At 41.4% G+C, this 14,105-nt stretch overlaps 1 protein-coding gene across 2 annotated transcripts in view; it reads right to left on the bottom strand.

The window, feature by feature from the left end:
• The window catches only part of LOC122776532 (hepatocyte growth factor), a 30,174-nt gene that overhangs the window by 14,285 nt on the left and 1,784 nt on the right, over positions 1–14,105 (bottom strand). For both annotated transcript variants that reach the window (XM_044037131.1, XM_044037130.1), the window contains exons 2-7: positions 12,969–13,128; positions 12,650–12,762; positions 10,598–10,712; positions 7,773–7,921; positions 6,242–6,362; positions 2,904–3,022 (exon numbers count right to left, since the gene is read on the bottom strand). In XM_044037131.1, coding sequence (XP_043893066.1) covers positions 2,904–3,022; positions 6,242–6,362; positions 7,773–7,921; positions 10,598–10,712; positions 12,650–12,762; positions 12,969–13,128 — 777 coding nt within the window. The remainder of the gene's footprint in view (positions 1–2,903; positions 3,023–6,241; positions 6,363–7,772; positions 7,922–10,597; positions 10,713–12,649; positions 12,763–12,968; positions 13,129–14,105) is intronic.

Below are 14,105 nucleotides of genomic sequence, written 5' to 3' on the forward strand. Positions count from 1 at the left end.
TAACAATTAGCTCAGACAGCTAAATCAAATAGACAGAAAATAAAACACTCCGTACGTGTGTGTGTGTGTGTGTGTGTGTGTCTTACATGTCTTACAGTGTTAACACGAGAGCCGCAAATACTTTCCTCTATGCGTTTATAATGATGATGTTGCTGCCGTGCATGTACAAGCAATCATAAAGAATAATGAATAGTGTGGACAGATTCAGTGTGACACTGTCTTTGACGTGATGAACGGCCGATGAACAAGCCTAAATGTCTTGGCCACCTGCTTTCCACAGACTAACTCCCTTTATGTGTTTGGAAGACCTACAGGATGATGAGGTTAATATGGAAACCTTGCATTCTTATCTGCTCCACTTGTCTTTGCAGAAATGGTGTGGTACATGTACCCTACAGTGTATAAGGTTGCAGAGCTTCAAGACTTGGAAGAAATAGGTAGAAAACAGATGTTTTCTAACAATGTTTAGGTCGACAGTATGTCTCAAAATAGATATGCACTATTTTGACAGAAAAAAAAAAACAAAAAAAAACAGCTAGCCTTGACAAAAGAACATTTTGTCTCTCAGTGTCTTGCTCCGTCCTCCCTGCCTTGTTTTGATTAAAGCTAACTGGGTCGTAAACATAGACTATTCCCAACAAAGTCCCATATCTAAGAGCGAGAGACACACAGAGAGAGACGGAGAGTGTGCAGAGGGTAGGAGATGGTTTTTAGAGGGGGAATTGTTGTAGAGTGGGGGTGGGACAGTGAATCACTGGCTCAACATGGAGCGGTGCCATCTAGTAAACACACTGCCAGGACGGCTGATGATTCTAGCAGGCAAACAGGCCACTCAAAGAGAAGAAAGAAGCTGAGCCCAGCAACAACAGCTCTGGCCTGTTTGACTGTATGTTCTTGAAGACCACACCGGCTGCCTCGCTGACTCGGTCCCTGATTGCATGGTCAGCAAAGAGCTTTGCAGTTGGTTTATTACAAGTGAAACCACAGAATGAGATGTGACACGTGACAAGTGAACTCTAACAGTGGGTTCACGCTACAACAGACCTGTGGCAAGAGACATGATAGACTTCATGACACAGAAGATGCAAATCGCTTGGCTGGGTGAATCCAGACAAATCTGCCAACGATTTGGTCTGGCAAAGACGCTGTTTTGGCTAAATACAGAGTCTCCAAAAAAAGGGAACCAATCATAAACAGGTTTTTCCCCCCTGCTGCGCCAAAGGCGGGCTTAACACAATGTTGACAGAGAAGCAACATCTAGCAGCTTTTGTATACATTCAACATGGGCCACCAAAGAGCAGCTGTCTTTCCATTTGGCTGTTGCTTCCATTTTAAGCGCCTGGAAAAAGTCGTTACACACCATTTCTAGACAGCCGCCCAAGAAAACTACAATACTTGGTCTGATTGGTTGTAGGTCTATCCAACTGCATACAGAGACATTTTGAGCTACATGTTTTGGCCACACCTCTTGCGAGTGGGAATTGACAACACCCTTTCTCGAGCAATAGTCGATCTCAAATGGGATCGAGATGCAGTCTGGTGTTAGCCAGGACGGCCCATTGCACAAAAATGATCCTGCAGCACAAAATACATGCAGTGTGAAAACTACATGACTTTCAGAAGACAAACTATTTTCACCATTTCACCACTATTTTCATTTTCAATGACAGGGGGGGTGGCTTTTTTTTTTTGTTCTCCATCAACTATGGTTGAAGTCACTTGGATTGTAAATCGAAGTAGTGGAATTAGGTACCAGATACCTGGTATGCTTATATATCGAGAGGTCCTGGGCCGATAACCAATACAATATATAATACGGTTTTCCCCATGTCCAACTGTAGAGGTAATTCTGTCTCTTCTGTGGTGAAATTTTCATATTTTTTTTTACATATTCTTGTCACAGCACATGTAGCTATACATTGTCTTCATTGTGCATAATAAATAATCATGAAAATGAATAATAGTTGTAGAGGGCGCAAGCATAGAAGTCAAGGGAATAGCAGCCTATTGAGCCTACTGTTATGTTCATTAGCATATCGGTGGATCCGATAATACATTTTAAAGCCAATATCTGCTGATCGTGCAAATAATATTGTGCATCTAAACACTAAATGTTAAAGAGAAGCACAAAAATTTGAGACAAAACACGATGGAAACATGTGTCTCACAGTGTGTTTGTCAAGTGAATAAATTACATAAATATTAATTAAACCTTTTGTAATCGTGACATTGAGGAAAATGATATTGCAATATGTATTGACAACATTATTGCTCCGCCCTAAGAAGAAAAAGAGAAATTGTGCCATGGAACAATTTTGATGTGTGATGCGCTGTCCGGCGTAAGTAATGCACACCTTTGCATTGGATTTGTACGTAATTTGGTCACATGGTGAACTTTAATCGAATTCGGCGTGAACACACAGTCACACATCAATCATACATGCTCACACCACATGTGTGAGGTCGAAATGAAAAGCAATCTCCTTGTAGTGTGTGCAGGGAACCCTTGTAGTGTCTCTGTGTGTAATAGGAATCCAATATGCTGCAGTAACTGAGCCCAGTGTCGTTTGACCAACACACGTAAGAGTTTGCACAGAACAATAAACAGCAGGTCAGTGGTGCAGGGGAAAAATAAACATTCTGGCAATTAGACAAGACATAACAGAGAGCCAAACCTAAGAAGGGGACTTTGTATGTGTCTAAATTTGGTTGAATCAGCCAAACAGAGGGACAGGCGTGGTCAAATGAAAGGTTCAGGAAGTTGTACGTTCTGGTGCAGTCAATCACGCTTCTTTGGCCGGACACAAACACACCCACGCCCTCGTACTGACAAGTAGAGGCGGGCACATTGCATGCATGACAAACGCTAACGCGTACAACCACCCACGGACAAACAAACTCACCACAAACTTTGATGCTGCAGTACTCCCAGGGTGTGTTTGGGTCCGTGGTAAAGCACCAGGGTCTGTGGCGTCCATCTGGATTCCTGCAGTAGTTATCATCCAGGCCTTTGTCAGGGTACCTAATAAAAAAAAAAAAAAGTGATATAATACAATTTCAGTATACAGATGCAAAAAAAACATAACAGAAAATCAATGTATTGTGCAATTTAAAATTTTAACATGACATAAAAAGGAGATAGAACAATGAGGGAGGTAAAAGGAGCAGGATAAAGTAAAATGTAAACATCCACAAGCCTTTCTTGTGATTAAATAACTAAATGGACTCAAAAAGTAAATTATACAAAGTACTTTTTCAAAACTTGGATGCAATACGATATACGTACAACCCAAATTAAATACATGCATATAAATAACTATGGACACATATCTCAAGTTTATTTACAACCCATATCGCCAACTCAATAAAAGAAAGCAATGATTTAAACCTAATCCAATTCATACTGTATATCAGTGCCTCACAAAATGTCCTTATTGTATTGTTTTTAGATGTATTTACAAGTGCGCTGTGTGTTTGTTGCGCTCCGCAGTCTCAATGTTAGATGTCACTCATTTTTATAGCATGCAGAATCAATCTCTCATCTGTGATGGTCCCTTGGTCTGTATTTTCCATTTGTTTGCATTATAGCTTATTGATTGTTGTTTTCTGTCTGTGCAGAAGGTAACCTGGGGAACTGAGGTTTATAATACTTGGGTCCAGTTGGGTCCAGTTTCAGCCTTCTGGGGTTTGCACCATGAACATCTCTCACACATGCCACTCATCCATACACCCACATTCACCACGGATCTCACGGATGATTGCGTTGCATCGTTTCAGTACTGTGCTACAGAGAGCATGTGCAGTTCACACATATGGTCCACATGGTCACAAAATGTGGAGAAGCTCGCCGTTGCCCACAAAAGGTCCCCATGCACCACGGCAGACATGGGCATTTATTTTACATGGACCACAGCTGACCTCTGCTCACACACAGACGTGGAGTATGTGGGCCAGAACTAGTTGTAAAATCATTTTTAACTTCCACATAAACCTGTAAAAAACAACGGACACCTATCCCAAGTTTATTTACAACCCATAAAGCCGACCCAGGCACTAAATAAAAGAAATAAATAAAAAACAGTCCTTTAAACCCAGTCTTAACTTCCACATAAACCTGGAAATGGAATAACTTCTCCTCTAACCCCCAAATACGACCCATAGGAGTGATTCACAATGTACCGCTGCAGCTGTAGAGATGACACCAGTATTTCTTGTGAGTGTTAGTGAGGTTATAGGGTTAGGGCCCACAGAAGGAGTGAGGTTAGGTTTAGGGTTAAAAAGACTTGGCTAGACAGTAAGTTACAGACAATAACGTAAAGAAACTATTTGATGACAACACATTAACACATAACACTTGTTATTCATGCGACTGCTCGGGCGCTTATTTTAAAAACGTAATTTGGGTCGCAACCCGCTGCACATGACCATTGTCTTTCTGAGAAGCAAGCATGCAGAAGAGAGACAATTAACTAATGCTCATAACAGAAGCATTCATTATGTTTACATTCCATTTACTTTCAGTCGTTTGTGCGCATCATGTAAAGGTTACATTGTAATAGGAAACATTAAAAAGTTAATGGAAAAGATCCATTAAAAACTACAATGCAATCAGAGACATTCATTAGTGTTACGGCGCAGTGAGAGACCATCAGGAGGAACGGAGTAATGAGTGCTAGCTAAGTTCAAGAAGGAACTGCAGGAGTAGAGGGTGCTCAAGACAGGCTAGATTTAGCGAGTAAGTGGGGTTAAGAGGGGCCACATGGCAGAGTTACCTCACACCAAGGAGGTCAACAGTTTGAATCCCGGATCGCCTGAGGGCCGATCTATCTCCCTGTGTGCACATGGGTTTTCTCCGGGTCAAGAGTTAGTGGAAGATAGAAACTCTGCTGCTCTGATAGCATTAGGGAGCGTGTTCCTCCATTGGATAAGACTCTGGACTCTTGTGTTCAGGGAGGGTACAGATGACCCAGAAGTCCCAACTACCCTCTAGATCATTTGCAGTGGGTTCAGTGTACAGGTAGAAGGGCTCACCCACACGGTTCCCTACACTGTCCATAAGCCATTTCTTTGCAAGTCTCAAGTCTTTGGTCACGAGTCCAAGTCAAGTTGAAGGTTGAACTGAGCATTCTCTGATTCCATCTGCTTTGTCCCCAACACTGCACCGTTAAATCGTATGAATTCAAAGCAAGTATTTAAATTGATCAGTTGTAGGTTTACTTGAAAAGGTCTTCTGCAATGCAACGTGAAGAAACTGCACCACTATCTGGCTGTATAGACATATGTGGAATGATACTGTGATTATTAAGACACAGAAAATAACCTACAGCAAGGCTACACAGCTAAAATAACCAGCCCAGTTAGCTAAATTAGCTCCTTTCACAGTGGAGAACTACTGTATATGTTACTCGTGCAATTTGAAACTGACCTGGAATAAAGCAAGAATGACAGTATGATCTCAGCACTGATTATTATCTGCTTCTCACTTCCTGTTGATGCAGAGCAAAGCAGACTCCAATCTGTTCACAGCTCACTGGAGTGAGCGAGTAAATTAGCTGCACTGCTGCAGGTGCTCTGCGGTAATTCATCCCTAAAAGTCCCACATCCCTCCAGGCCTTGAGCCTCCAGGCAATGCAGCATCAGGCCAAAGGACCCTCTCTTTACATTAGTGCTACGAGCAGTCTGGGACCTCGTTTACACAAACACTGGGATGATTAAGGACGTGTTAACGAGTCCCTGCTAATCCAGACCACCTGCCATTCGACAAGCTGGAACGCTCACTTGACACAGATTCACACCACCGTCACACACACACACACACACACAAACATGTAAGGGATACCAAAACAGATGAAAACATATGGCCTCCATGAAATAGGATTAAACTTATCTCATGGCTGGACATGGTTAATAATCGACTGAGAGCCTAAAGGAATTTGGGCCAATTAAGTAAGAATGAGGGGTTTTCCCGACAAAGCGCTGCTGAAAACACACAAAAATACACTCTAGACTCTGATGGCAATCATTTAGGGAAAGGCACATGGTCCAACTCCAAATCACTTCATCTCCAGAGTAAGTGGGCCACAGCCACACAAATATGTTGTGTGAAAGTATTAGTATTCTCGCAGCTTTTGGCCATTATACACACATCCGTGTGTGTGGGCTTTAGTGTGATTAAGGAGACACCGTTTAAAGAGTGATGCCAGTGCATGTGTGTGTGTGTGTGTGTGTGTGTGAGTCACACCTCTTAGGGTGGTACAGGTGTTTGTGAGGTTCATCCAGGTCCCAGCGTTGGCATTCCTTCCCACTCTCTGTGTGGTCCATGGGTCCTCTATAGTCTTCCCCATTACAGTTCATACACTCCACTGTGGAGCAACAAACACACACACACACACACACAGACACAAGTACATAAACAGTTTACAGTAACACAATCATCTCTAGGGGGTTTGGTTTTCACTCGAAAAAACACTTGGGGCAAAGGACAAAAATAAATCACAGCAGTTCCAGTAGTGTAGTCACAGGCTGACAAAACAATACACTTGCACAAAGTGGATCATCCAATTTAATATGTTTTATGGCATGGCCCAAAATAGTTGCACAACATTTGGCAATGAAACCCTTCATAAATACTTAACAACTTTCCCCTGAAGTTCAGAAATGATACACATGCACCTTATGTACGGAAATCAATATGAAATGTCGAAGTAATGAAGGCGAGGCTCTCTTTGACGTAGAAAAGGCGCCGTGTGTTGTACGAGTAGTCCACACACTGTCTAGTGTAAACAACAGAGCGCATGCAGATTAAAAACAGATGTTTATGAGTGCCCTGCTGTCGTGACAGAGCACTTTTAGTACCATTGGTGTGTGCGTGCGTGTGTGTGTGTGTGTGTGTGTGCCATGACACACGGCATGTTTTTTTGTCTCTGTGTCTGTGTATGTTTCCTATTAAGTGCAGCTAATTTCTGGAGAAACCCTTCCAGTCATTTTTGTATGAACGATAGCAGAGTTCCTAGCAGGAAAAAAGAGAAGTAATTATCCGTGTTATACATCTCGTGATAACCCCAGTGGGACACCATATGTGAGCTGGGGAGCGAGAAGGATTCCCTTCCTGGCCGTGCTGTTACAGAAACACTGCCCACTTCCTCATTAACGTTGTCCAGTGTCATATGTGCAGCGAAAGCAGGACAACCCCCTCCTCTGAGATTAGATAGCACAGGCCATTATCGTCCCCGTCTTCAGGAAAACATCACTGTCTGACAGTATAACATCGCGGCGAGGGGGAACGTGCCTCCCTCTCATCAATTATTATCAAAGTTTCATGTATACAAACCCAACTATGTCCTTCTTTCTGTACCACAGGGACATAAACGAGCTAACAATTCACGTATTGGACACGACAGCGGGATTAATATCCTTTTACATTCCAACACATGCCTTCAGGTTCAAATCGTTTACAAAAGCGGGATCTGATGAAATGAGAGCAGACAGCATAAACTGAACCACACACCTGGAAACGGCTGCAGCTGGCCTCGGTGAATAAAGAAAACCTGTGCACCCCTAATACATACATTCACACACACACACACACACGCAGCTGTATAACAGAACACTGTTGGCACCAGCATTGCTTAATGTGCTACGGCTCATTTCAGACTATCAAGCTTGAATTGGTGGAGGCAATTTGCAGCGTGGAATGAGCGTGATCTTACGATGAAGAGACATTATTTTGTATTATTTGCGTGTGTGTGTGTGTGTGTGTGTGTGTAGCCTACCCTCCGAACACTGGGGAATGCCACACTCCTGGTGTCTGTAGTGAGGTCGCGGGTCAGTGGTAAAACACCACGGTCCAACGGTGGAGTTGTCTGGGTTGCGGCAGTAGTTTTTTCTGAGGTCCCTTTTCCTGAACCTCTTAGACATGAATCTGTCAGAAGCAGAACTGAAGTTCAACAAACAGACATCTGCACCAAGTAAACAAGTTTCAGATCAGCAACTATGAGCATCTATATGCACCCGAGGCCCTGGTTTGGAAAGCCCTGGGTCAGGCTTGTGTTTTGCCATTTACTCACTCGGTGGAAACATGGTTTCACAAAAGTCCAGTTGCTTTGTTTAAAAACGTAGTCCATAAGTTTTAAATGTAAACAAATGTTTGTTGCACACAAATGACTGAAAGTTGAAGAAGCCCATCAGCTCCACACGACGCTCTCTGCACCGCCCCGCACACAGGAAGTGATTTGTTTTATCTCAGCATTGCGCGAGTAAAGCGAGACGGCGGCAAACAGGTTGGAATTGGACTAAAAAAATCTAAGACGCGTCCATGAAAAGTTTCAGAAGTGAATTCTGCTGCTCAAAAAACGCACACATTCAGACAAATCCATCACGGCTCAGCTTCAAATAGATGTTACAATAAGGTCAGATAACATTCTGTTTATTATAACAGTAAAAGATGGGACAATAATACATTATCTTTGTTTTCTGCTGTCCTTCTAATTCCCAGAATGATGAATCATGATGAAGCTGCTGTTAGAACCTTGCAGCTTAAAAAACGCGTACGTCTCGACTCGACCAGTGGAAATTTACAAAATACAAAAGTAACGGATGACAACGCTGAAAGATCAAATCACTGACGACAGCACGTTGTTAAGCAGAGAAAACACGCTAATATGTAGGAGCAACGGTAATCTTTCATGACAAACGGTTCTGGAGATCCTGTTACACTGACAAATGACTCACGTCTTCTACATCGGGCAAGCATATGGCTGTGGTCAGCAGTGGTGAGGATTGACTGTATATGTTGTAATCTCTGAGTCAGTCCGTGTTTTTCCACATGATGATGAGATGATAAAACGTGGAGTTTTTCAGTGAAGTGAGTAACGGCGGGGACACGAATGAAAAGGTCTTTGCAGAGCAATCACAAAGAGAAGGAACATTACACTGATAAAAATGGAATTTGTTCTTCTCTCTGTGTGTGTCAAGCGCCTGGATTTAATTACGCCACCTTAACAGTGGTCTGATAAAACAGGTTCACTGGAGGCAAAAACAACACACACACACACACACACACACTGTCCTCCTTCTGGTAAAATGACAACTCACTACAAAATCCTGAGAGGAGAGGAGAGGAGAGAGGAGAGGAGAGGAGAGGAGAGGAGAGGAGAGGAGAGGGAAGAAGGAAAAGAGGAAGCAATAACAGTGGATTAAAAGTTTATGTGTATGTATTTTCAGATAATTATAAATAAGAGATAATAAATAATAAACATGCATTACCAAAAAATATTGTTATAAATACAATGTAGAAAGTACATTATAGACAGTATGCAGAATATGCACAGTATACAGTATAAATAAACAAAGGTTGAACATGGGAAATTATATAAGTATAAGTATATTGTACTTATGTAAATTTACAGTATAAACACATATTGGACATGGGATAATATGCTGTATATGTATATTGCACGTGGAGGTCAGGGTAAAGTATAGCTCTACGACTAAGAATACTGTGTAAGAGTGTGTGTGTGCAAAATAGAAAAGCCGAGGTCATCTAAAATATGATCAAAAAACCCCCACAAAATAATAAAGCTAGAAATATTGATTAACAGACCGTATTTACAATTTATAGCAGTTATTATTAAGCAGTGTAAATAAATATTAGGTTTAAAAACTATGTGTTTCTACTTATATTGTAATTCGCTGAAGGATATTTCTCATGTTATTGATGTATTCATGAAAGAATTCACACTTTTCCAGCACAGGGGCAATTTGTGTCCAGATCAAGTGTCTTGACCAAGCGTGTGGACTACAGGAACACGGGGGATCAAACCCCGACCTTCCAGCTGGAAGACAACCTGTTCAACACTTTTCCCATGATAGTACTAAGACAATTATGATTTAAAACAAAGCTTACAGTTTATTTGGATGGTATTTTTCCCAAACTTTCTTTCTGCCATTTCTGTAAAAACATATCTTATTTGCATTGAGCTGTGAATTAAAACTCTATTTTATGCATGCTATTTTAAAACCTACAGCAAATTCACAGCATGTGTGGGTTGTAGGCATCATTTCTCGCATGCTTTACTTGAGTAGATTAAAGGATATATGCCGTGATCTTGTCACTTGTGACATAATCCTGTAGAAAACAACGCTTTAGAAGCATCTTGTGTTAAACTCTACCTAAAAGTGTTCATTTTTCCCTTCCTTCCTTCCTTTCTTTTTTTTTATGTATGCCTGCATCTTGAAAAATGAGCTTAATCTGGGGAATACTGTAGGGATGTAGCCGGAGCTTAACCAAAGGTTGCGTATTTGATATGATCCTAATCCTAGTAAAATACACACACACACACACACACAGACAGACAGACACGGACACCCATGCCTTTACAAAACAGTAGGGACAGAGCAGGAAATGATCTGTGACTCTGCGAAGCGTTCCAATGAGGTCACCTCTGATGAATGACTGCTCCCTGGTGCCTAATCAACCCGTAGTATTTCAAATTCACACAGTCACACACACCCGCTGTGCACTCGCCTGCAGCTACTTGCTCCTAACAGAAATAATGACAAGTGCTGGTTGTTGTTTGAAGTTGTGTGGAAATCTTACTTGTGTTCGTGAGGAATAGGAGAGGCCCAGGCCTGGCACGGGATCCCACTCACGGTCACTGACCTCCGACCCCTGTAGCTCTGACCTGTACCCACAACGCACTCCCTGATATAGTCTGGAAGAGAGACAGAGGAGAGCGAGGATGAGGAGGGACGGTGGAGAACAGAGTGAGTGGGTGTGATGAGCCAACAACCTGAGCACTGTTGTGTACACACACACACAAAGCCAGTGTGGCCGCAGTGATGAGAAAAACAGACAAAGGGAAGATGTTCAGCTCTAACAGGGAGCTTTAACAAGGACACAACAATGCCAAAAAAGACTAAATCTGCTTTCCTAATCTTCCGCAAAACATTTGGACGGAGTGGATCGAGCTTCCGCAGCTTGCATGTTCACTGTGGTCAGTCCTGAGAGTCCAGTGGGGCGGGGGGCTTCCCTTCATTTACACAAACACTGCTTAATGACAGAAAATGAAGCATAATGTGCAGCCGCACAATAAACATGACAAGACGACTCTAAAACCACTAAAGCTAAACCACTCTAAGGAAAATCGATAAAAATGTAAACACTGTAAATGTCATTATTAAAGTGTAAATAAATGCTTTTCAGGTGTAAACCAGTGTATATTTGCTGGTCCAGGTGCGAATCTTCACAGTTTAGCATAAATGCATTGACATTATACACGTTATGATACAATTTGGTGCATCTACTGCCTCTCTCTGGTCAAACACCAGCTACTGCATCCAAATGTTGCCACTGGCTATTTCAGTCCACTCTGTTGTCACTGGTACTGTTTTGCAAACTTCCACAGTTAAATAGGTGTGAGCATAATTAGAATACATAACTATAATCTCATTTTTTTTACATTTGCATATTTTATATTGCTTATTATTAGGGCTGTCAAAGCTATTCAAATTCCCACAATTTTTAAGTTAAATCAAAGTTAATCTAATCTGTCCCAGTTAGACACCTACAGCTCGATGTATCAGATTCCACAAAAAGACCACGCCCCCTTACTGATCTGCACTCTCCTTCACTCAGCTCTCAGCCCTCTTCTTTGGCATTTTTCAAAAACAGCCATTGGGCAAAGTTAGCTGCAGAAGAGGGGGTTGAGTTATTCTGTAGCTGTATCTTGATAACGCCCTTTAATTGCAGCACTCTGCTTCTCCCAGTAGACAAGAATCAGTATTGAATGAAGTGTGTCCGACTCCAGTCGTGTATTTAGTATTGAGCATTTTCAGGTATAGACCAAAACAACTTTAGCTCACGGTTAGTTGGTACCATGTCGAGCACGAGACTGTGTCTTTCTACCATCCATTAACTTACAAATATTGAATTCTTTACGCTGACAGAACATAAATTACATCTCATTGTCAGTCCAAGAATGCAGTGGTCTGGATTTCTCATGTTTTTCTTGCTGTTGTCTTCTCATCCTGTGTTCTGGCTTCTTCTATTATTTCCAGGGTCAATGCCCGGGGGCAGGGACTGTGGAACAAAGTTTGCAGGATTTTCCGAACCTTTCAGTTTCGATTTATGTGCGTATGTTTTACAGAACATGCAAAATAAGCTGTTTTTGGTTTTACTTTACCAAGCAAAAAACAACTCAGTTAAAATGGAAGTCTATGGGGAAATGAACAGCTACTTCCAACTTGATTTATAACATCAGCAAACATTTTCTTGAGGAGTTAATGGACCAAACCACTAGTTTCAGGTTGTCTTCAATAAAACATAATGTCAATTTTGTAAATTAGATTCCCCTTTAGAGGAAAATAGACAATGAAGCACAACATATGAATGGACACCGTCCGATTGCAGGTCTAACATCTGTAATTTCATTTAAAAACTTTTCTTTTGCAATAAACACAATTGACCATATATATATATATATATATATATATATATATACATAAATATATATATATATATACATATATATATATACATATATATATATATATATATATATATATATATATACAGAGAAACCCTGTAATGGCATTATACTGACTGTATCAGCTGATAGAGAGAAACAAGGAGGCAGAGTGAAGCGGTCACCTTTCTTTTCATAGAGTTGGTAGTTGAAGTCCTGTTGGATCTGCGCTCCTGGTGAGTTCCTGTCAAACGACAGCCACTGGCATTTCCTGTTTTTATGATCATAGAGGAACGCTCTGGAGGATAAGGAGGAAAAGACAGCAGGCAGAGAGAAGAAAAAGAAGAGTGGAGCACACATGGGTCAGTTTTTACCTTTACACCTTGAGGCAAAAGAGAAATCCCGGGGCAATTACATGCAAAACACTTCTAAGCCTGTCAAACCAGAGAGAGAGCAGGTATTTCAAGTAGAAAAAAGGTTTAAATGACATGGTCACAGACATACCTGCAGCTGAAGGGGAGTCTCTTGTTGCGGCTGCAGGATTTGGCACATTTGGTCATGTTCAGCTTCCTGCCTTTGGTCAAGAGGGACGAATCGGGAGACGTGACCACCAGTCGGATACCCTCGGTTTTCTGATAGTCCTGGAGTGCATTTCGTCTGCCCTCTGATACACAAGTGAAATAAAGAGGTGCCTGTTAAAGTTGTTTATTTTACACCTTAGCACTTATGGTGTAAAAGCAGAGGTATGCGTTGCTCAGGGCCGCATGCAGGAGACGAGCTGTGACTGGCTGGGATCATACCAGAGACAGCTAATGTGATGATTGCTCTGCAGCCACAGGGATTCATGACAACACTGTCCCCTTAGTAGTTACAGCTTGACAATAGTGCCTTAACAAAACGTGAGAGTGGAATGTAACAATTCATTTTAAGTTTGGAAAGAATGAAGCGACACTTTTTAAACACAGAAACATTTCAGAAATCTGGGAAAAAAAATACTACTGGACATTACATTGACACTGAATCTTTCTCAGATTGATAATAAAGAGCATTATATTACCCATCCCTATTGTTACTATTATTATGACGATGATGATGATAGAAATGAAATCAGCATAATTCTTATCAAAATAGGTGCTTAGATTGAATGTTTAGGAGAACATATGTAAATGGGGGATATTGTGAAATGACTTACAGTGTAAATTACAATTAAGTCAAATATATAGATTTAAAATATAATGGAGCATTAAGCATGGGATACAATCACACATCCCTGGCTTTGCTTGCCTTCATTCTATGTGTCTCTGGGCGATACACTTAACCCCACGATGCTCAGATATTTGCTGTATGGATGCGTGAGTGAATGGGTGAATTGCAAAACTAGTGTAAAGAACCTTTACATAGTCAGAATACAGACCATTTATGATTTACAGGAAGTTAAAGGTGTTTGTATTTGTTCAGTAAACGACGACCGGCAGACGTTGAAGTTTGCTAAGTGCACGGTATTACAAAAATACTACAATTCTCATTGTTATTTATAACTACTCTAATTGTGTAAACTGCTTATTTTTCTCTTTCTTTGTCTTGACCCGTCCGTCACGATCTCAGGTCTCTCAGGTCCCCCTCTGCCTGAACAGAAACAGG

The sequence above is a fragment of the Solea senegalensis genome, linkage group LG10 (genome assembly GCF_019176455.1).
Source record: "Solea senegalensis isolate Sse05_10M linkage group LG10, IFAPA_SoseM_1, whole genome shotgun sequence".
In the NCBI taxonomy this organism is placed as follows: Eukaryota; Metazoa; Chordata; class Actinopteri; order Pleuronectiformes; family Soleidae; genus Solea; species Solea senegalensis.